This window comes from Cervus elaphus, chromosome 15 (assembly GCF_910594005.1).
Source record: "Cervus elaphus chromosome 15, mCerEla1.1, whole genome shotgun sequence".
NCBI classification, from domain to species: Eukaryota; Metazoa; Chordata; class Mammalia; order Artiodactyla; family Cervidae; genus Cervus; species Cervus elaphus.
The window spans coordinates 78,047,578-78,069,917 of NC_057829.1; the positions used below are offsets into that span (position 1 = coordinate 78,047,578).

Below are 22,340 nucleotides of genomic sequence, written 5' to 3' on the forward strand. Positions count from 1 at the left end.
ATTTACTGGATAATAGTTACTTTAAATGTTTTATCAACTGCTTATTTTCCTGCTCTTCTCTTCTTCCTTGCAGATTCTTATCATGACGATTTAGAGAAAAATGTTTCGTTTTAAATGACTTGTTTTTACTATAGATAGTTAGGAAATATAGGCAGAGTTGCTATAACGTAAAGCACAGTCATTAATCTGAAATATCTATGTTGTATTGATTCCTGAACTATCAAGAGCTATAAAAATATTATAGCTTTTTTGTTATCAAAATATATTGAGAATAATGTATGAAATATATAATGGTCAGAAGACAAAGCAGCATGTGTGTTTTTATAATTAGAAAACATTATTTATTAAGCACTATCTCTGTGTCAATAACTGAATGCTAGAAAATAACTATCTCTGTTCTACTGGCCTTGTTTAGCAAAACTTACTGACTGCCTATGATATGTACAGTACCCTGCTGGGTGATATGAGATCTGTTCTAATGAATGTTTGTTGTTCTTTAGTCACTAAGTTGTGACTGACTCTTGTGACCCCTCTGTAGCCCACCAGGCCTCTCCGTCCATGGGATTTCCCAGGCAGGAATAATGGAGTGGGTTGCTCTTTCCTTCTCCAGGGGATCTTCCTGACCCAGGGACTGAACTTGGGTCTCCTGCTTGGCAGGTGGATTCTTTATCATCAAATCACCTGGGAAGCCCCTAATGAATGTTAATAATACTTTAATTTTATTTAAGAAATATTTTTTGAGTATTTATGTGTAAAATCATTATATTTGTACACTGTATAAGTTTCAAGGTCTACAAATTCTTTAGAAGCTCTCAAGGACCATTTGTACAACATATTTAGGATAAATACTGAATTAATGTATCTTCTATATTGTCAAAGACCCAGGTGGAGGATCATATTTTTCTCTACCCTGACAGTTGGTAATGTAAAAAAAAAAAAAAGATGATGTGGAGTTTTGAAACCATTTCCCATTATAATATAATATTATTAACTTGATAACTTCGAGCATAAATATATTATTATATGTATTTAAGTGGGAATGTTTTGGAATGATGTTAGCAAGATGATAGAATGGAAATTTCTGGCACTGATTCCCTCCCAGAAACGCTGATTTAACAAATTACCCATACACAAAATACGTTTCTGAAAGCTAAGGAGTCCAGGTGAGAGGTTATAGCATCAGGGATGGCAGAGGGAACACAGAAATAAGAAAAGATTGATTAAAGATGGTAGAAAGGACAGTTGCACATTGCCTGCATCATCCTTCCCCTAAGCCTACACAGTGCAGTGAAGCAAAGGGGAAGAGGATGAAATGAGCACTGGTTTTGCTGTGGTCCCCACCCCCCAGGGCTGCTCTAATAAACCCCAGTGCCTGGGTTTTCCCTGTGAACCCAGGTGCCAGGCACACCCCAGTGCCAGACTGGCTCCTGTGGCCTCAGGCTGCAGACTGGTGCCCACAGACCCAGCCTCCAGGCCAGCCCCCATATATTCCTGGGCTCTAGGAAGCCTAAGATCCACATCCTCTCTTGGGCTGGCCCCTGCCGACCAAGGGTCAGGCTCATTCCGGTGGACTCAGGCTTTAGGCTCTCCTCTGTGAGCCCAGGTACCAGGCCCATCTCCATGGACGCAGGTATCACATCTATCTCACAGACTCAGGACCAGGCCTGCCGCAGTGGACCCTGGCCCCAGGCTAGCCCTTGCAGCCTTAGGACTATACCTGTGGGCCCAGGTGCCCAGCTTGCCCCAGCACCAGACTGGCCTCAGTGGGTTTAGGCTCAAGGCCTGCTTCAGTGCCAGGTGAGCCCTGTGGATGCATGCTTCTGGGTGGCTCCCGCAGATCCAGGCTCCAGACTGACCCCTGTGGACCAGATTTGCTCGCTTGGCACTGTGGACCAGGTTCCAGGCCCACCACTTGGTACTCAGTCACCACCAGCCCTGTCCAGCCATAGTGATCCCTTCAGCCCTCGGATCCAGGCCTGCACCCAGGCTCCGGTTCCAGGCCTGCCCTTGTGGAGCCCTTGGTTCTGAGTCTGTCCATGCAGACCTAAACTCCAGACCCACTCCAGTGGAGCCAGGACCAGGCTTGTCCCTCTGAACCCAGGCTCCAGACAGGTCCTCTGGACCCAGATTCTAGGCCTGCTTACCCTTGGTCTAGGCCCCAGGGCAGCCCACTTGAGGACTTCAGCAGTAAGCTTGCCCATAGACCTCACCACACAGTCTGCCAGAATCTCTGGATAGGCTGACTGAAGATAGGCTTTCCCTACTGAAGCCAGTCTGTAAAGACTGGAAGAGGTGATTACTTCTTCACATGTGCAGATGCCAGTGCAAGGCCATAGGAATCACGAGAAATCAGGGCAACAGGATGTTACCAAAGAACAAAGGAAAGCACAGGCAAGGGCTTCTCTAGGGGCTCAGCAGTAAAGAATCTGCCTGCCAATGCAGGAGACCCGGATTTGATCCCTGGGTTGAGAAGATGCCCTGGAGAAGGAAATGGCAACCCACTCCACTGTTCTTGCCTAGAAAATCCCATGGATAGGAGGAGACTGGAGGGCTACAGTCCCTGGGGTTGCAAAGAGTTGGACATGACTTAGCAACTAAACAATAACAACTGACTCAAAAGAAATGGAGATCTACAAACTGCCTGACAAAGAATTCAAAATAACCAATGAAAGCAGCTCAGTGAATTATAAGAAAACACAGATACACAGCCTAACAATATTAGGAAAACAGTATATGAAAGAAGAGTTAATTGAGTGGTTCAAAAAAGACATACAGACTATAGAAAAGAACCCAAGAGTAATTAATGGAGCTGAAGAATGTAATGACTGAACTGGATAATTCCACATAGAACTTCAATAGCAGACTCTTATCAGGCAGAATAAAGAGTTGGCAAGCTCAAATACGAGTCATTTGAAATTACCTAGAGTTCAAAAAAAAGAGAATAAAAAAAAGTGAAGAAAGCCTAGGGAACTTATTGTAGACCATAAGGAATCAATGTATGCTTTATGTGAGTTCCAGAAGACACAGAAAACTCATTTAAAGATATAATGACAGGAAACTTCCCTAATATGGAGGAGGAAATGAACATCCAGAGCCATTAATCCCAAAGAACCTCAAGCAGATTGAACATAAAGAGATCTTCACCAAGACATATTATAATAGAAAGCCCTAAATAAATCCATGTATTTATGATCAGTTGATGTTTGCCAGAGGTGTCAAGAATACAGGATAGGGAAAGGACAATCTCTTCAATAAATGATTTTGGATATTCTTATGCAGAAGAATGAAAGTGGATTCTTTTTCTCATACCATATACAAAAATCAATTCAAAATAAATTAAAGACTTTAAGACTTGAAACTGTAAAATTTCAGGAGGCAAACATGCAGAAAAGTCTTGTTGACATTAGTCAGGGCAGTGATTTTTTGAATGTGAGCACAAAAGCACAGACAAGAGCAAATGAGATTGTGTCAAGCTAATAAGCATCTATATAGCAAAGGTAATAATCAGCAGAATAAAGAGACAACCTGAGGAATGGGAGAAAATGTTTGTAAAACATGTATCTAATAAAGAGTTATTGTCCAAAATAGATAAGGCACTCAAGCATCTCAACACACACACACAAATATACCCAGTTAAAAAACAGGCAAAGGACATAAGTAGATACTTTTCAAAGAAGACATACAAATAGCCATCAGGTATATTATAAAAAGTTCAACATCACTAAACATCAGGGAAGTGTGAATCGAGACCAATTGAGATATCATCTCACATTTGTTATAAAGGCTGTTGTCCAAAAGACAAGAGATAACAAATATTGGCAACAATGTGGAGAAAAGGAATCCTTATATACTGTTGGTGGGAATACAACTGGTATAGTCAATTTGGAAAACAGTATGGAGTTTCCCCCCCAAAATTAAAAATATCATACGATCCAACAGTGCCACACCTAGTTATATATCCTATGCTGTGCTTAGTGGGTCAGTCATGTCCGACTCTTTGTGACTCCACGGACTATAGCCCTCCAGACTCCTCTGTTCATGGGGATTCTTCAGGCAAGAATACTGGAGTGGGTTGCCATGCCCTCCTCCAGGAGATCTTCCCAACCCAGAGATCGAACCCAGCTCTCCCACAATGCAGGTGGATTCTTTACCATCTGAGCCACCAGGGAAGCCCAGTTCTACATCCTAAGGAAATTAAGTCACTATCTTGAAGAGATGTGTGCACTTCCAAATAGCCTAGTTATGGACACAGCTTAAGTGTTCATGAATGGATACATGGATGGATAAAGAAAATATACAAACATAAATATATATGTACATATATATACACACACACGTATAATTTTATTCAGACTTGAAAAAATCAGCAGTTTCTGTTTTTAACAACATGGATGGACCTGGAGACAGATTTATGCTATGTAAAATAAGCCAGACTTGGACAAATACTGGGTGTTCTCATTTATATGTGGAATCTAAAATGGTTGAGCTGATAAAAGCAGATAGTAGAATAATGGTTGCCAGGGGCTGGGTATAGGAGAAATGTTTAGATGTAGATCAGAGGATACAAAGTTTCAGTTATGCAGGACAATAAGTTCTGGAGATCTAGTGTATAGGACAGTTGACTGTAGTTAATAATACTATATTGTATACTTGAAATTTGTTAAGAGAGTAGATCTTATATGTTCTTATCACACACACACACACAGTTATATGAGGTGATGGGTAATGTTAATTACCTTGATGTGATCATTTACAGTGTGAAACACATATACCAAACAAATATGCCATACACCTTATATATGTATAATTTTCTTTTGTCAATTATACCTCAGTTAAGCTACAAAAAATGAAAATTAAAATCTCAAAAAGAGATGTATAACTCTAAGCAGAAACAAGACAAGAAAAAGAGATGTTTGCAGTCTAAAAAGATTTGTAAGGAGAATTTGTAAGGAGAATAGCTTGGCCCAAGAATATATCATTATTTTGTCAGTCTCATTAGAATAGCCTTTTAAAATTTAGGAATGATTAAAATAAGGTATATAAATACAGAATATATTTTGTCTTTAAGCTACTTTTGAAGTATTTCTGAGAGCGTTAAGAATGTTTACTTTGGTGGCATTTATCAACCTCTGTTAATTAAATTTTAGGCAACAGGGTCAAAGATTTTTATTATTTATTTCTTGATCTCTTTAATAATGAAGGTAGGTGACTAATTTTATCTAAAACTGCACTGAAGTCCTACTGTACTAGTAGAGGTCTGAACTAGGAGAGAGACACTTCTTTGTCTTTTTGTAAACCTACTGTGAAGTCTTCACTCAGTCTTCATATCCTGTTCATTGGTTTTGTTTTCTATTTTTTCACAGTGCACATAATGGCACTTGAGCTTTAGATTCTTAACTCCATAACTCATTAGATTGATAGTAGCAGTAGTAATAGCAGCTGCAGCAGAAATATCAGGAACATCAGTAGCAATACAATATGTTGTTTTTAAAAATGATCTATTTTCATAAGTGGAGAAGGAAATGGCAGCCCACTCCAGTATTCTTGCCTGGAGAATCCTGTGGACAGACGAGCCCGGTGGGCTGTTGTCCATAGGGTCGCACAGAGTCAGACTCGACTGAAGCGACTTAGCATGCATGCATGCATTCTCATAAGATAGGTATGTATATCAGATACCCCCATTTTATAGAATAGGAAACTGAGGTTCACAAAGACTAAATAAATGACCTGAGTCATGTCGCTAAGTGTACAGTTTAAACATAGTGTTCTATTATGCATCATTTTCCAAGATGTCCTAGGATTGTTAATTTTCCTTGGTATTAGATGTTATTAGAAAGGTACTTCGATATATTTTAAAATGTAATTTTTAAAGATAACGAACTGTTTGCTAAGGAATGTGACACAGGATTTTTATGTCTCAGTTTTTAAAAAATGTCGCTTTTGCTGTTGTTTACAGAAAGTATCACCTTGGGTAGGCTTACGCAAGATCAATATATCCTACTGGGGATGGGAAGACATGTCTCCATTTACAAATACAACACTACAGTGGCTTCCTGGTGAACCTAATGATTCTGGGTTCTGTGCATATCTAGAAAGGGCTGCAGTGGCAGGCTTAAAAGCTAATCCTTGCACATCTATGGCAGATGGCCTTGTCTGCGAAAAACCTGTTGGTAAGTAGTCCTATAAACTAATGTTTCTTTAAAGATGTAATTTATATTTCCAACTCTTCTTCCCACAACCCCCTTCCAGCCTGTGATTCTACATAGGCCTGAAGTAACTTTCACCATCTTTTAATGATGCTGATTTCTGTGTAAATTTTATCTTTGTCCACTTTCCCCATTTACTGTTAGTGACCTCAGCATTAACTTGTAAAAGTAATAGAATTGTATTTTTTTGATTCAATCTTTATTTCTTGGTTAATATGGTGATATTATAGTAATAATCTGTTCTTAATTTTTTACTGTTTTGCTTTTATAATAATAGTTTTTGTAGGAAAGATTAATCGTTAAGATTAACAACTAATTTAGAATCATTTTAATCCTATAGATCTATTTCAGTTGGCAAGTGAAAAGAAGCATTCCTGTTACATCCTTGGAAATGGAGTTTTTTAAGTGAGAAGGGACTACTGAATTGTTTTCTCTTTTTAAATATTATATTTTGTAATGCAGTGAAATATCCATAATGTCAAACTTAACAATTTTAGCCATTTTTCCATTCAGTGGTTTGGAGATATGATTGAGATTTCTAAATCATTTTTAAGTGTTGAGTTCAGTGTCATTAAGTACATCCACATTGCTGTTAATCTACCAACACTGTCCACCTCCAGAACTTTTTCATCTTCGCAAACTATATCTCCATATCCATTACACAGTAACTCCCCATTCACCGCTCCCCAACCCCACTGCCAGGTATCTCATGTCAGTGGAATCATGAGGTATTTGTCCATCTGTGACTGGCTTATTTCCTTTCAGAATAATGTTTTCAGAGTTCACCCATCTTGTAGTATGTGTCAGAATATCATTCCTCTTTAAACCTGAATGTTTATCCATTGTGTTTATAGTCCACATTTTCTTTCCCTCTTCCTACGTTGGTGGATACTTGTTGCTTCTACCTGGTGACTGTAGTGAATAATGATGCTGTGAACATGGGTGTACAGATAACTGTTTCAGTTCCTGCTTTCATGTCTTTGTGTATGTAGCCAGAAGTGGAATTGCTATATCATGTGGTAATTCTGTGTTTAATTTTTTGAGGACTTGCCATAATGTTTGCTATGGAAGCTTCACCATTTTACCATTCCTAGAAGTGGTATACAGGGTACAATTTCTCCACATCCTTACTAACATTTAAAACATAGCAATCCGAATAGGTGTGATAAAGATTATGTTTTATGTTAAGATTTTATAGTAAATTCTTTGTTGCTTTTATAAGGTGTGGAATGTTTATATTAGTAGAAGTGTGGCTAGCTTGAAAAGTAATTAGTGATAAGCATACGTATTATCTAGCCAATAGAAACAAAAGCCTAAGTCATGTATTACATTTCTATTAAAAAAAATTAAGTTACACAATTTTATGTACTTTGTAAAGGGTTAAAATTTTCCGGGGTATTATAAGTTTCAAATTAGATAATAAATTTAAGAAGTATTGACATGCCATCTTCATTCTCATTGTACCTTATATAATTTTGACTCTAATATTTAATCCCCCACTTGGCTTCATTGAAACATTCCCTAAACAACAGAATGAACAAAACTCACATCCTTGTATGTCAAAAAAGTAGCTAAGAAATAAAATACTTATCTTTTGTTGATTTATCCCAGTTAGTCCAAATCAAAACGCGAGGCCGTGCAAAAAGCCCTGCTCTTTGAGGACGTCGTGTCCCAACTGCACGAGCAACGGAATGGAGTGTATGTGGTGCAGTAGCACGAAGCGGTGCGTGGACTCCAACGCCTACATCATCTCCTTTCCCTACGGGCAGTGTCTGGAGTGGCAGACTGCCACCTGCTCTCGTAAGTGTCCTCTGGAGTCGCTTTTTGTTTAACTGCAGCATAAATCCCCTTTCTGTGATGGGCCGAGAAATTGAATGTTTGAGGAGGTTTCATAAAAAATGAGAAAAAATGCCGTCACTGGTTACCATTAGACCTTCCTTTTAGCTCAGAAGGTAGAGCATCTGCCTGCATTGCAGGAGACACAGGTTCGATCCCTGGGTCGGGAGGATCCTCTGGAGAAGGGAGCGGCAGTCCACTCCAGTATTCTTGCCTGGAGAATCCCATGGACAGAGGGGCCTGACGGGCTGCAGCGTGTGGGGTCGCAAAGCGTTGGACATGACCGAGCGATTAACACTCCACTAGTTACCATTAAAAATTGCTATTTACAGTTAAAAACTAGTTTTAATGCCTCTTAATGCTACAAGCTCCTGATTTACCTTATACTGTCATTTTGAATTCCAGTAATTTTCTTAGCCTTTAACATTTTGCTATGTTTGTGCTCCCCCAAACTCTTGAGTGTGTATTGAAGACAGTGGAATAGTTCATGAAAGTGCTCCTTCAGAAGGATCATATGTTACTTCATTGTGTTTCTTTAGTATCCTCTAATCTAGTACACTTCCTGTGTCTTCTTTTTTTTTTCAAAGATTTTTATTATTTATTTCTTGATCTCTTTAATAATGAAGGTAGGTGACTAATTTTATCTAAAACTGCACTGAAGTCCTACTGTACTAGTAGAGGTCTGAACTAGGAGAGAGACACTTCTCTGTCTTTTTGTAAACCTACTGTGTGATTTTTTAAAGAATTTACACCAGTTGCTTTGCAGGTTTCCTAATTTGGATTTGCCTTATTGTTTCCTTATGGTTAGATTCAAGTTAGGCATTTTTTGATGAGGATATCATCACAATGGTGGTATGTTCTGTTGTTGGTTAGTTGCTAAGTCATGTCCAACTCTTTTGCTATCCCATGGTGTAGCCCTCTTGACTCCTTTGTCCATGGGATTTCCCAGGCAAGAATCCTGGAGTGGGTTGCCATTTTTTCCTCCAGGGGATCTTCCTTCCTGACCCAGGGATTGAACCTGAGTCTCTTGCGTTTCCTGCATCGGCGGGTGGATTCTTTACCATTAGTGCCACTTGGGACACTCTTTCTTCTCTTTGGGACCTAGCCAAATCCATATTTGTTCCATATTGGGCACCACTGTTGCTTAAAGAGTTGAGACAAAGTGGTAATTGCTACCATGTAGGCTAGAACTTGCAGGCTGCAGCTGTTGGGTGCATTTATCCTCCCAGGCTCTTGGTATCAAGTAGAGAGGTGTTCCTGGGATGGGATGGCTGGGCATGTCTGTGTTGAGCTCCCTGTTGCTCTCCCTTTTTAGGAATTTTGATAAAGAACAGGAAAATACTTGATCAAGATTGTAGCAGTGGTTTTGTTGCAGACATAAAATGGGCTTGCTAGCACAGAAGACGTCTTACAACTAGGAACCAGCTGCCCAGTAGAGTTGAATACCAGCCCTGGTACTTGTGGGGAGTTGAGACATTCCTCAGCCTCTCCTGCCTCAGTTGTTGCTTCTGTTTCTCCACAAACATCAATGTTTAGTGAAAGATGCCCGACACAAAAGATTATATATGTATTACCCATTTAGATAAAGTTTAAAAATAGGCAAAACTATGCTGTATCATTTAGGAATGAATTTTTTAGGTAGACCTGTTGGGCAAGGTTTTTATAAATGTTTGCTAGTGGATGCTGCTGGGAAAGATTAGAGGTGTTGATTAGGAAAAGGGCAGGGAGGCAATGTTCTGCTTCTAGACTGAACGCAGGCACAGAATATTCATTTACAATAATTTACTAATCTCACGTTTATTCTTTATGTAGCTCTCTGTATGTGTGTTATATTTCACAGTGAAAAGAAGTTTCTAAAAGGTAGGGGGAAAGGTACTTGGAAAGTCTCCAAGCTCTTAAAATTTTTAGAACTTTCTAAAAATTATTTAGAGTTGTATAATTATTTAGAGTTCTCTGTTCACAAATCTTTCTTATATTCCATTCTTTCCTTCTCATTTGTTCGTCTTCTGGAAAATAGTCTTCAGTAATTCTTTCCAAATAAATAGTTAGTAAGCCTTTTGGGCTTCCCGGGTGGCTCTAGTGGTAAGGAACCCTCCTGCCATTGCAGGTTAGATGTGAGAAACACAGGTTTGATCCCTGGGTCAAGAAGATCCCCTGGCATGCAACCCACTTCAGTTTTCTTGCCTGGAGAATCCTGCAGACAGAGGAGCCTGGCAGGCTGTAGTCCATAGGTTTGCAAAGAGTCGGACATGTCTGAAGTGACTTAGCATGCAGTAAACCTTTTGAATCTTTGCATTTTTTCTTATTCACTTAAATGATAAAAATACCTGGGTGTAGAGTTCTAAATATTTCCTTCCTTAGAATATCTAGCATTTGGTGTTGTGGGTTAGAATTTTCATGCCAATCAAATATTCTTTCCTTTATAAGACATCTTTTTTCCCCCTTTTTTGGAGAGCTTTAAAAACTTTTCTGTTTATCCCTGGCATTCAGAATTTTGCAATTTATCCTTCATTCAGTTTTCAGTAACTGATGTGGATTTCAAAAGTGGATTCTCATTGGCTCTTTTAATCTGAAGAGTATTTTCTTTCTTCATTTGCTGAGAATATTCCTTAATGTCATAGATTGTTTTCTTCTCTTTACTCTTATTGGAAATCTTAAAACAGTCGTTTGAATTTCTGGGTATATCTTAACATCTCTTGTTTTTGCATTTTTATTGTAATATAGTTTACTTAACAATATTGTATTAGTTTCCAGTGTACAGAAAAGTGATTCAGATACACACACATATACATATGTGTATATATATTCCTTTTTCAGATTATATTCCATTTTAGGTTATTAAAAAATAATTGAATATAGTTTCCTGTGCTGTATAGTAAATCCTGTTGCTTATTTATTTTACATATAGTAATTTTTATCTGTTAATCCCGTACTCTTCATTTAGTCCCCCATCGCTACCCTCCCATTGCTCTTCAGTGATCATAAGTTCATTTTATAAATCTGATTCTGTTTCTGTTTTGTGTATAAATTAATTATTTTAAGATTGTATGTATATGTGATATATAATATTTGTCTTTCTCTAACTTCCTTCACTTACTATGATAATCTCTATGTCCATTATGTTACTGCAAATGGCAATTATTTCATTCTTTTTTATGGACAAGTAGTATTCCATTCTATACACACACCTTTTTTTAAAATTTATTTTTTAATTGGAGGAAAATTGCTTTACAGTGTTGTATATTGGTTTCTGTGTACAACAACGTGCATTAGACATAATCATGCATATATACCTCCTTCTCGAGTCTCTTGCCCCTTCCCCCACCCCTCCCTTCTAGCATCACAGAGCACCAGGCTGAGCTTCCTGTGTTTTATAGTAACTTCTCAACAGCTATCTGTTTTACACATTATAGTGTATATATGTTGATGCTGTCTTCTCCATTCGTCCCACTCTTTCCTTCCCCCACTGTGTCTGCAAGTCTGTATTCCACATCTTTGTCTTCATTCTTTCCCAGCAAATAGGTTCATCAGTACCATTTCTCTAGATTCCACATATGTGTGTTAAAACATGATATTTGTTTTCCTCTTTCTAACTTACTTCACTCTGTATAACAGACTCTAGGTTCATCTGCCTCACTAGAACTGATTCAAATTCATTCTTTTTTGTGGCTGAGTAAAACTCCACTGTATATATGTACCACATCTTCTTTATCCAGTCATCTGGAGATGGACATCTAGGTCACATCAATGTTCTGGCTATTGTAAATAGTGCTGCAATGAACATTGAGATATATGTGTCTTTTGGAATTGTGGCTTTCTCAGGGTATATGTCCAGTAGCGGGATTGCTGTTTCATATGGTAGATTTTATTCTTACTTTTTAAAGAAATCTCCACACTGTTCTCCATAATGGCTTCATTAATTTCCATTCCCACCAACAGTATAGGAGGATTCCCTTTTCTCCGTATCCACTCCATTACTTGTTGTTTGTAGATTTTTTTTAATGATGACTATTCTGACTGATATGAGGTGATACCTCACTGTAGTTTTGATTTGCATTTCTCTAATAATTAGTGATGTTGAGCATCTTTTCATATGTTTATTGGTCATCTGTATGTCTTCTTTGGAGAAATTTCAGGTCTTCTACCCATTTTTTGACTGGGCAGTTAGTTTTTCTGATATTGATCTATATGAGTTGCTTATATATTTTGGAGATTAATTCTTTGTCGGTTGCAATTGTTTTCTCCCATTCTAAGGGTTGTCTTTTAATCTTGTTTATTGTTTCCTTTGCTGTGCAAAAGCTTTTATGTTTAATTAGGTCTCATTTGTTTATTTTTGATTTTATTTTCACTACACTAGAAGGTGGGTCAAAGAGGATCTTGCTGTGATTTATGTCACAGAGTGTAGTGCTTATGTTTTCCTCTAAGGGATTTATAGTTTCTGGCCTTACATTTAAGTCTGTAATCCATTCTGAGTTTATTTTTGCCCACAACATCTTTTTAAGCCAGTCATCTGTTGATGGGCACTTGAATTGATTGTTTTCATTTATTGGCTATTGTAAATAGTGCTGCTGTAAACATTGGGGTGCATTTATCTTTTCAAATTAGTGTTTTTATCTTTTCTTACAGCTTTGGTTGAATAAGAGACCTCTTGCCAGCTTCCAGTTGGTTTTCTGTGAAAATTGTTCCACTCGTAGGTGTATTTCTGTTTTGTTTTTGGGCAGAGGTATGCTCCATTCTACCATGTTGATCCTTAAAATGTTTAGTATGTGTTAAATTCATTTGTACTTTGCATGTTTTTGTTTGTTAAGTGAGGTTCAGATATTTTTCCTTATGTTTTTTAAAATCTTGAGCTTTTTATCTATTTAAAGTGAATTTTTGAGAACCTTGTAATCCCACTGTAAAGATTGAAACTACATTTTTTGAAAGGTAAATTAGAAATGATTAACCATTTTAACACAGATAAGAACTTCAGTTTGACCACAGATGAACCACATGATGATAACTACTGTTGGTGAGATTGTCAGCTAGGCATGCATGGATCAATTCTTTAGTCCTGCTTTGGCACTCTTGATTTTTGATGTTTTGCTTCTTTTGTTTTGTCGATTGTTGCAGAGGCTTATTTTCTACTTCTGCCATTTGTTCCTTGAACAGTTAGTCTAGTCTGCTGGAATTTCTGTTTCTACAGGTCTTTTCTTTCACCGTTCTGTCTGTTGTCACATTTGCCTTCCCTGTGGCTGTGTATAGCTCATTTGAGCTGATGATGTCTAATCACAGTTGTTTTTGTTCCATAAATTGTAAAATTGTACATCCTCTGTATCCTTATGGGAAAGAGGGGCATTTTCCTTGCCTCCAGGAGCACTTGTGTTCCTTGGAAGTAGCATTTACCTGGCAGTGACCCACTCCCTATGAAACACAAACTCCTTCTGTGTTACATTTAATTCTTTCCCGTGTTTTTAACTAACAGACGTTTACTGAGCAGTGAGGAAATGCCAGAAAATAAAACAGAGACTAGGAATGAAGATGACATCCTTGCTCAAAATTCAAGTGCTTTTAGCAGTAGTGTTACGATTTCAAAATATCATCTGCTGAGCAATGGTTTTGTCATGCTTTGCCTTTAATATTATATTTTGTTATTATGAATTATATGTAATGGATTTATATTATCTTTTTGTGCTGTATGTTTCTAGTTATTCACCAAACCTTTGACAGTAGTAAGTCTTTAAAACCATTTTTACAGTTATAAATAGAACAGTATTAGAAATGGTCTAAGCTTTATATTGCTTTTAGAAAGTTGTCTTCAGTGATCATTTGAAGTTTTTTTCTTAGTAAATGAAACTTGAAGGAAATTTTTCTTTGTAAATGAGAAACAAACCACCAAACTGTCTTTCAAAGTAGCTGTGTTTTGTAATCCCACCAGTAATGAACAAGAGTTCCTTTCTTCACATTTTGCATACTTGTGAGCATTTGGAGGTGCCAGTGTTTTGGATTTTGGCCATTCCAGTAGGTTTATAGGGGCTTCCCTGATGGATCCATGGTAAAGAATCCATCTGCCAATGCAGGAGATGCAGGTTTCATCACTAGATTGGGAAGATCCCCTGGAGAAGGAAATCCCTCCAGTTTTCTTGCCTGGGAAATCCCATGGACAGAGGAGTCTGGCAGGCTACAGTCTATGAGATTGCAAAAGAGTCAGACACGACTTAGTGGCTAAACAACAAACAACAACACATTCCATTTTAGGTAATCTGTAACATCCATCAGCAGTAGAAGAAAAGAGGAATTATGAAGACCTAAAGTAATAAGGGGAGTGGAATACAGAGGAGGTCATAAAGAGTCGGTCATGACTTAGCGACTAAACAACAAAAACAGCTTTAGGTTTATAATGATATCTCATTGTTTTAGTATTTAGTTCTCTAATCATAAATGATGTGGACCATCTTTTCGTACTTGCCATCTGTATATATCTTGGTTGGTGAGGTGTCTGTTCAGGTCTTCTGACTATGAAAATTTTTTTTTATTGAAGTATAGTTGATTACTGTTTTATGTTCATTTCAGGTGGACAGCATAGTGATTCAGTGTTTTTATTGTTTATACTCCATTTAAAGTTATTATGAAATAATGACTGTATTTCCCTGTGCTGACTATATTTCTTGTATATACTTATACAAGATTAAGTATGTTCTTATTTCTTATCTATTTTTTCAGTGTAGTTTGTATCCCTTAATCTCATGTATCCATCTTGTCCTTCCCTACTTCCTTGTCTATTTTAAAAAATTGAGTTGTTTTCTTATTATCATTTTGAATGTTCTTTATATATTTTGAAATCCAATCCTTTATCAGATGTGTTTTTTGCAAATATTTTCTTCCACTGTATGGCTTGTCTTTACATTCTTTTGACAGTATTTTTTGCAGTGCAGAGATTTAAAATTTGGTGAAGTCAAGTTCATCAATTTTTTCTTTCAATTGTGCGTTTGGTGTTAGACTGAAACATCATCACCAGACCCAAGGTCATTTAGATTTTCTTATCTGTTGTATTCTAAGAGTTATATAGTTGTGCTTATATCACCCATCTCTTCTTGCATGCTGTCTACTTTTTTCTGTTAGAGCCTTTAGCATATTTTTTGAACCTTCAGCATATTAATCATAATTGTTCTAAATTCCTGATCTGATAATTCCAACATCCCTTCCATGTCTGGTCTGATGCTTATTACTCTTTCTCTTCTGTGTTTTCTGCCTTTTGGTATTCCTTGCAGTTTTTTTCTTGATAGTCAGATACAAAATATGGGCAACAGAAACTGTTGTAAGTAGGCTTTTAGTAATGCAGTAGTAGGATTTGGGGGAGGGGAAGTATTCTGCAGTGTGATTAGGTCCCAGTCTTTTGGTGAGTCTGTGCTCTGTACTGTTCTGTGAACTTCACTTCACTAGTAGTTCCCAGTTTTTTTTTTTTTTTCTTTTTTCCCTCTCTCAGGTGTTATAGGATAGCTGGAGGGAGCTGGAGTTGTATATTTCTCTTTCCCCACGTGAAAGACTAGAACAAGCTAGAGTTGGTTATTTCCCTTTATCTGGTTCAGTTATGCTCTGATAAAACCCCAACAGTTTAGTCTCTGTTAAACAGTTTCTCCAGACTTATTAAGAACAGTGCTCTGGCATATTTCAGAAAAGTTCCTTTTCCCCTCCCATTGCCAGAAGCACCAAGGGGTTTTTCTTCAATATTAACTGTGAGGACCTGTTAGGGCTCCTGAAGGTCACACTTACAAAAATGTTGGGGCTCCTCCTGTAACTGGGTCCCCCCTGGAGATATGAACCCTTAGAGTTGTCCACACTGAGATTCCGGCAATTCAGTAGTTAACAGTTCAGGTGATCTTACCCCGGCGCTGGGTCCTGAAGAGGTTTCCATGCCACTAAGTCATGAGTTTCTGTATCCTGCTGTCTCTCCAATTATGGATGCTATTGTTTGCCCTGTGACCTTACTTGTCTGATGGATCTAAGAAGAGTTGTTGATTTTTCAATTTGTGGCTGATTTTTCTTTTTGTTAAGATGGAGTGGTGACTTCTAAACTCCTTCCATGCTGGACTGGAACCCAGAAGTCTGCAGTCATCATTTGGTGATATAATTTGTTACAGATTGATTTTTCAAATTCTTACACATCTCATAAACCATATTGAATATTATAAAAGTTATTTTTTCAAAAAGCCAAAAATAAATAAAGTAAAAAATGATTTCTTTGATTACTTATAGCTCATACATTCTTATAGCTCATACATATAGCTCCATTCTAGCCATAATTTAGTGAAAATAGCACAGCCTACAAAAACTTTCCTATATTATTGTTTCCTGTAAGAAAATAAAAATCATTAGAGTCTTTCAGTTTTTTAGTTACCACTACAAGGAATGAATATTCTGCTAATTTTTTAGCGTGCACATTGCTCTCCACTCTTGAGCAAGAACTAAACCAATATTAACCTTTGTAAAAATATCACATCTAAAAAAAAATAGGAAAGTAGAATGTTGCTCTAAATATGACATTTTGTAGCTCATTTTTAAAGCATAAATCCTAATAAACAGACCATTATTAGCTTGTCATTCAGTCGATGAGAGAAAGGCAGGATTCTTCAGTCTAGGATTTCCCATGGCTGATTCATGTCAATGTATGACAAAAACCACTAAAATATTGTAAAGTAATTAGCCTCCAACAAATCAAAATAAATGGAAAAAAATAAAATACTCAAAAAAAAAGAAAAGCAGCAGAGTGGGTTTGCTGTGTTTGAGAATGCACTTGAGATGCTTAGTCTCTTAGTCGTGTCCGACTCTGCGACCCCATGGACTGGACCCACCAGGCTCCTCTGTTCATGGGGATTCCCCAGGCAAGAATACTGGAGAGGGTTGCCATGCCCTTCTCCAGGTGATCTTCCCAACCCAGGGATCGAACCCAGGTCTCCCCAGTTGCAGGCGGATATTGTACATTACGCTTCTTTAAGAAATTTGATTGGTTTTTTTACTTAAAAAGATAATCCTAAAATAAATTTTATTTTCCTCAGAGATATCTATAGACTATAAATATAAAGTCTAGATTTATTCTGGATGAGACCTAGTAAAGATTTACTTCAGTTTATCATGTGACAGTAAATAATTAGAATGTTAAGCTAGCATAGCTAATTTGATGTTTAACATTATTTCCCATTGGTTTCATACCAACCCAATATAGGTTTGAAGACAATTAGAATAATCTAGTCAATGGTACCATGGGCTAGCTACAATCACAGATAAAAGAGAAATATTTCACAGTAAAAAGTCTAAGGAGGAGTATGGTAATATATAAAAGGTTCAGTTATCTAAGGACATTTTAAATGAAGTGCCGTTTAACGCTGTGTACTGCTGAAAAAAATTTTCAGAAGTATGTTCATGTCATTGAATTATTTATCTACAGGGTTAACATTAATCACTTGTGTTCAATGACTCAAAGAATACTCTTCCTTTTAAATTTATTATTAAGGAAATATGGGAGATGGTAGTCATTCTTCACTTTCTTACATCTAGTCCCTGAAATGCTCAGCACTGAGAAAATTCACAACAACAAATCACACTGTAATTGATGAATTCTTTAATCCAATATTCTATTATCCCTGCATGGTCTACAGTATTGAGTTCCTGTTTTGTTTGCTGAGAAGCTTATGCTGTTATTTGCAGCTTTCTGAGGAGCATTCTTCTTTCCAGTAATATTAAACAACTGAGTAACAATTAAGTTATTACCACAACAAAAATGAAATTGAGATGGCCAAAAGTCTGACTTGTTTCTTCCTTCTCTCTGAGGTTCTTCTAGCATGTGACTAGAAAACCATACATGATACTTTGTGCTTATGTACTATCTTCTATGGATCAACAATTCCCAAGACAATATGTGCCTTTTCTAGCACACAAAAAAAATCAGACTAGTTTCAGAAAACCTCAGCCTGATACAGGGTATTATGACTTTGAAGTAAAAATTCAAAACATCACATAGCAACTATTATGAATATGATGGCAAGTTCATCCTTGGGAAAGGCATTATGGTGTTCATGGGCTTTGTTGAGGCTCATAGTCTATATATCAGTTAAACAGAAAAAGGTTGAGCTTCAGTGAGATGATATTCTGCAGCTCTGGAAGTCAGAGAGAACCTGTCCTGCTGGTTGCCTGTTGAGGTAGAGTATCCAGTTTCCATATTCCTGTTCAGTTTGGCTCTTTGAGTGAGATTACTTTTAAACATCGCATATCAGGCAAATGCTAGTATCTTGGACCCTTGAGGAGAGCATTGTCCATGCTGGGGTCAGCTATCTCAGGGAGTGGGTAAGCATGACCTAGAGTGGACATTCACAGGCAGATGCAGAGTTTTTCCTTCGAGGCACTTCCTGGGCACAAGAAGAGCTAACATTGCTCTATATCACAGACGATGGTAGGTATGGTCTATGGGCGCCTGCATCAGTTCTCAAAAGGTCCTAGTACTGGCACAGTTCTCAGAAGTGTGTGAATGCTGACTTCATTTTTCTCCATGCCAGTCCATTCATCTCTTCTTTATTCATAACGTATGCTTTATTTGCTCTTGAAGTAATTGCTGTTTCTTATTATTACAGAAAATGTTTACATTAACCATAGATGACCCTTTACTGTCTTTTTTCCAGATCGTATTTATTTTTCCATTAGCTTGCAATTCCATTTGAATATAAAGTTGTGTAACATATCTATTAATAATGTTTCTGCCATGCAGCCCAAAATTGTTCTGGATTGAGGACCTGTGGACAATGTTTGGAACAACCTGGGTGTGGCTGGTGCAATGATCCTAGTAATACTGGAAGAGGACACTGCATTGAAGGGTCTTCCCGGGGACCAATGAAGCTTGTTGGAATGCTTAATAATGAGATGCTTCTTGATACCAGTCTTTGCCCTAAAGAGAAGAACTATGAGTGGTCCTTTATCCAGTGTCCAGGTAATAAAAATATTCTGAAAGAAATTTTAATTTCTGCTCAAGGACACCAAGAATTACTTTCTTTTCTTATAAAAAGATTTAGGAAAAAAATAATAATGGAAATGAGACTGAAAAAAGGATTAAAAAAATTCTTTCCTATATCCATGTTTGTTGTATAGGTGATACTATGCTTGGAATCATTAAATAGGCTAACCAGATGCACGATATATAATTATCAGATTTGGTTTCATGTGAACTATTACAAGGAAAAATAACATTGGTTCCATACCAAATTTCTATACTATAGTATAGTCTTTTATTGTTTGTAATATAATATCTTAGACTTCAAAGGCAACTCAGAGGATTCAGTCAAGCTTCATGCTAAGTATGGAAATATTTTGTGTAATATGCTTGATAGAGTCATTTGACCTTTGGTGTTTGGTGTCATTCAATTTTGAAGGTCAGTAAAGTTTTTGGAGTTTTCAAAATAGGAAGTTGGTTCTTATATGGAATAAAATCAACCTCTTGAAAAAAAAAATCAACCTCTTGAAAAATTAATTTATTCAGTGTATTTCTATTGAGTGCCTACTATGTGCAAAGAGTGTTTTACATTCTAGGGACATAACAATTTAAAAAGTTGACTAAAACCACTGCATTAATTGAGCCTAAAGTGAAAGTGAAAGTCGCTCAGTCCTGTCCAGCTCTTTGCTATGCCATGGACTATACAGTCCATGGAATTCTCCAGACCAGAATACTGGAGTGGGTAGCCTTTCCCTTCTCCAGGAGATCTTCCCAACCCAGGGATCGAACCCAGGTCTCCTGCATTGCAGGCAGATTACCAGCTGAGCCACCAGGTAAACACTTAGTTGAGCCTAATTGTATTCTAATTGAAATTAATCACACACACACAGTGTGTGTGTGGTTATAAGTTAGATGGTCCTAAGTCCTATTAAATAAATCAGGGAAGGGAGATAAGGCTTGCAATTTAAAATAAGAGTGGTAAGAGAAGATCTCTCTCAGGAGTAATGATTATTAAACATCTCAAGTAGTTGAGGGAGTGAACCATGGGGCTGTCTGGGGAAAGAATGTTCCAGAAGACACAAGGACTGGGTGAGATAGTTTATTTACGAGATGAACCTGGGAAGCATAATTGAAGCAATAGAGAGTTTCAGAGAAGAGAGGAAAACCAATAATATGTGCATTATGAAGCTGGATACTATACTGGGAAATATGAACTCAGACCCCCTGGGACCTTTGAAGAAATATGTAGAATGCTCCTCAGGGTTAAACCACTGAAGGACTAGGAGAGTGGGGTATTGATCCTTATCTCTCCTCCACTGAGAGTTGAGCGATGCCTTTGAGGGTGTTGAACTTCTGCACTGTGCCAGCACATCTGATTAATAGCTTGTCCTGATACCAGTAAACATCCTGAGGCAAACAGGCAGAAGATACTGTGGACTTGCGTTAGGTGAGGTGTTGACAGCATGCTGCACTGAAACCAGTTAGGGTGAGGAAATGTGACACTTCTTCATAGACTTCGGAAGGTGTGAAAACTGAGACGAGGGACTAACTGCTGATTCATACAACAGCATGGCTGAATCTTAAATACATTTTGCCTAGTGAAAGAAGCCAGACCAAAAGGCCACGTGTTGTACTGTGGGGATGGAAAAGAGATGAGTTATTTGCCAGAAGTAGTAAAGGCAGAGATTGCCTTCAAGAGGGCTTCACAGTGAAACTTTTGGGGTTATGAAAATGTTCTTCTTAATACTGTGGTGGTTGATAATGATTACATTTGTCAAGCCATACTGAATATGACAGAAAATAAACTTTCCTGACTGCAAATTAAAAAAAAAAAAAAGTCAATCAGCCAGGATGTCAGAGGATGCAAACTGTGACAAGTAAATGTAACTGTATTGCAAATGTATAACTTCATAAAAAAATGAGCTGATCTAAGTAACCTTGGAAAATAGTGTTTTGTTTGGATACTGTGAAACTAAAGCAAAAAATTATATAAACATTATATTCTGATTGGTAAATTTGTTTCTCACATAGTAAAGACTAACAATTCTAGCAATACTTTATATGTTTACTAGGTTTGGACAAATATATAAATTAATTGTGTTTCATGTGAGCCAGGTTTCTTTCAGAGAAAAAAGTTAAAAATATGCAAAGAGTGAAGACTATAAAGAACCCTGTGGGGAATTCCCTGGCCCTCCAGTGGTTAGGACTCTATGGTTCCACTGCAGGAGGCACAGGATTGATCCCTGGTCAGGAAACTAAGATTCCCTCATGCCCTGTGGCACAGCTGAAAAAAAAAAGCAAAACAGAACAGAACCTTGTGGTATTGGTTTCACATATAAGCATAAATTCAAGTTTATTTTAATATTTATATATATGTAGGTGTGTGATGTATATATACATATATTTTCTAATTTAGTTCTTCAATAAGGCCAAGAAGCCACAGTGCCCCAGTAGCAATGAGCATCTTCTGTGCCCACATCCTGTTTTCAAAATACTGTTTCCAATGAAACGAACCAGGACTGTTTGGAGAAATGACTGATTCTACAACTGAGGCAGGGAGAATACAAGATTAGCCTGAAGTATTGTCTAGGCCAGAAAGTAAGAGAGTGCTCAAAACAAAACAAAGGAGAGTGGGAGCATGTCAAACGGGCGTAGTCAACCTGAAAGAGTTCTCAGTGGGTCAAATCTGGGCAAAAAAATAACGACTATATTGGATTGTAACCCAAAGAACAGAATACATATCCATGATTCTTTACTGATTTAATGATGGAATAAATCATACACAAGTGAGAATGGATAAATCTTTCTTACAGAAAATTCTGAATAATAAATGTAGAATGAAGGACTTCCCTGGTGGTCCAGTGGTTACAGCTCTGCGGTCCCAATGTGGGAACCCGGGTTTGATCCCTGGTTGGGGAATTAAGATCCTGCAGGTTGCATGATGTGGGCAAATAAATAAATGAAGAATGACTGAAGGAAATAAAAAATTTCTGTTAGAATCCCATAGTAGTTAAGTGCTGTAAGAAGAATCTGCTTAAGAATGTTCAAATTAGTGAGTGAAACTTTGAGGAAAAACAAGATATTTGTGTAGCTTCCAAGTATCTTCTTCAAAAGTATTTATTAACTGCTCTGATAGTTCGAACGTATGTCCACAAATCCTTGACACTTGTTCCTCTAGGAACTGAACTGAACTTGCTCAGTCATATCCGACTCTTTGCGACCCCATGGACTGTAGACTACCAGGCTCCTCAGTCCATAGAATTTTCCAGGCAAGAGTACTGTAGTGGTTGCCATTTTCTTCTTCTTCCTCTAGGAAGTGGAGCTTAATTTCTTTACCCCCA

The 22,340-nt window shown here is 37.5% G+C and overlaps 1 protein-coding gene across 3 annotated transcripts in view; it reads left to right on the plus strand.

Moving 5' to 3' along the window:
- ATRNL1 (attractin like 1) overlaps nt 1-22,340 on the plus strand; it is a 744,737-nt gene that overhangs the window by 164,208 nt on the left and 558,189 nt on the right. For all 3 annotated transcript variants that reach the window (XM_043926138.1, XM_043926139.1, XM_043926140.1), the window contains exons 16-18: nt 5,957-6,170; nt 7,818-8,006; nt 18,781-18,999. In XM_043926138.1, coding sequence (XP_043782073.1) covers nt 5,957-6,170; nt 7,818-8,006; nt 18,781-18,999 — 622 coding nt within the window. The remainder of the gene's footprint in view (nt 1-5,956; nt 6,171-7,817; nt 8,007-18,780; nt 19,000-22,340) is intronic.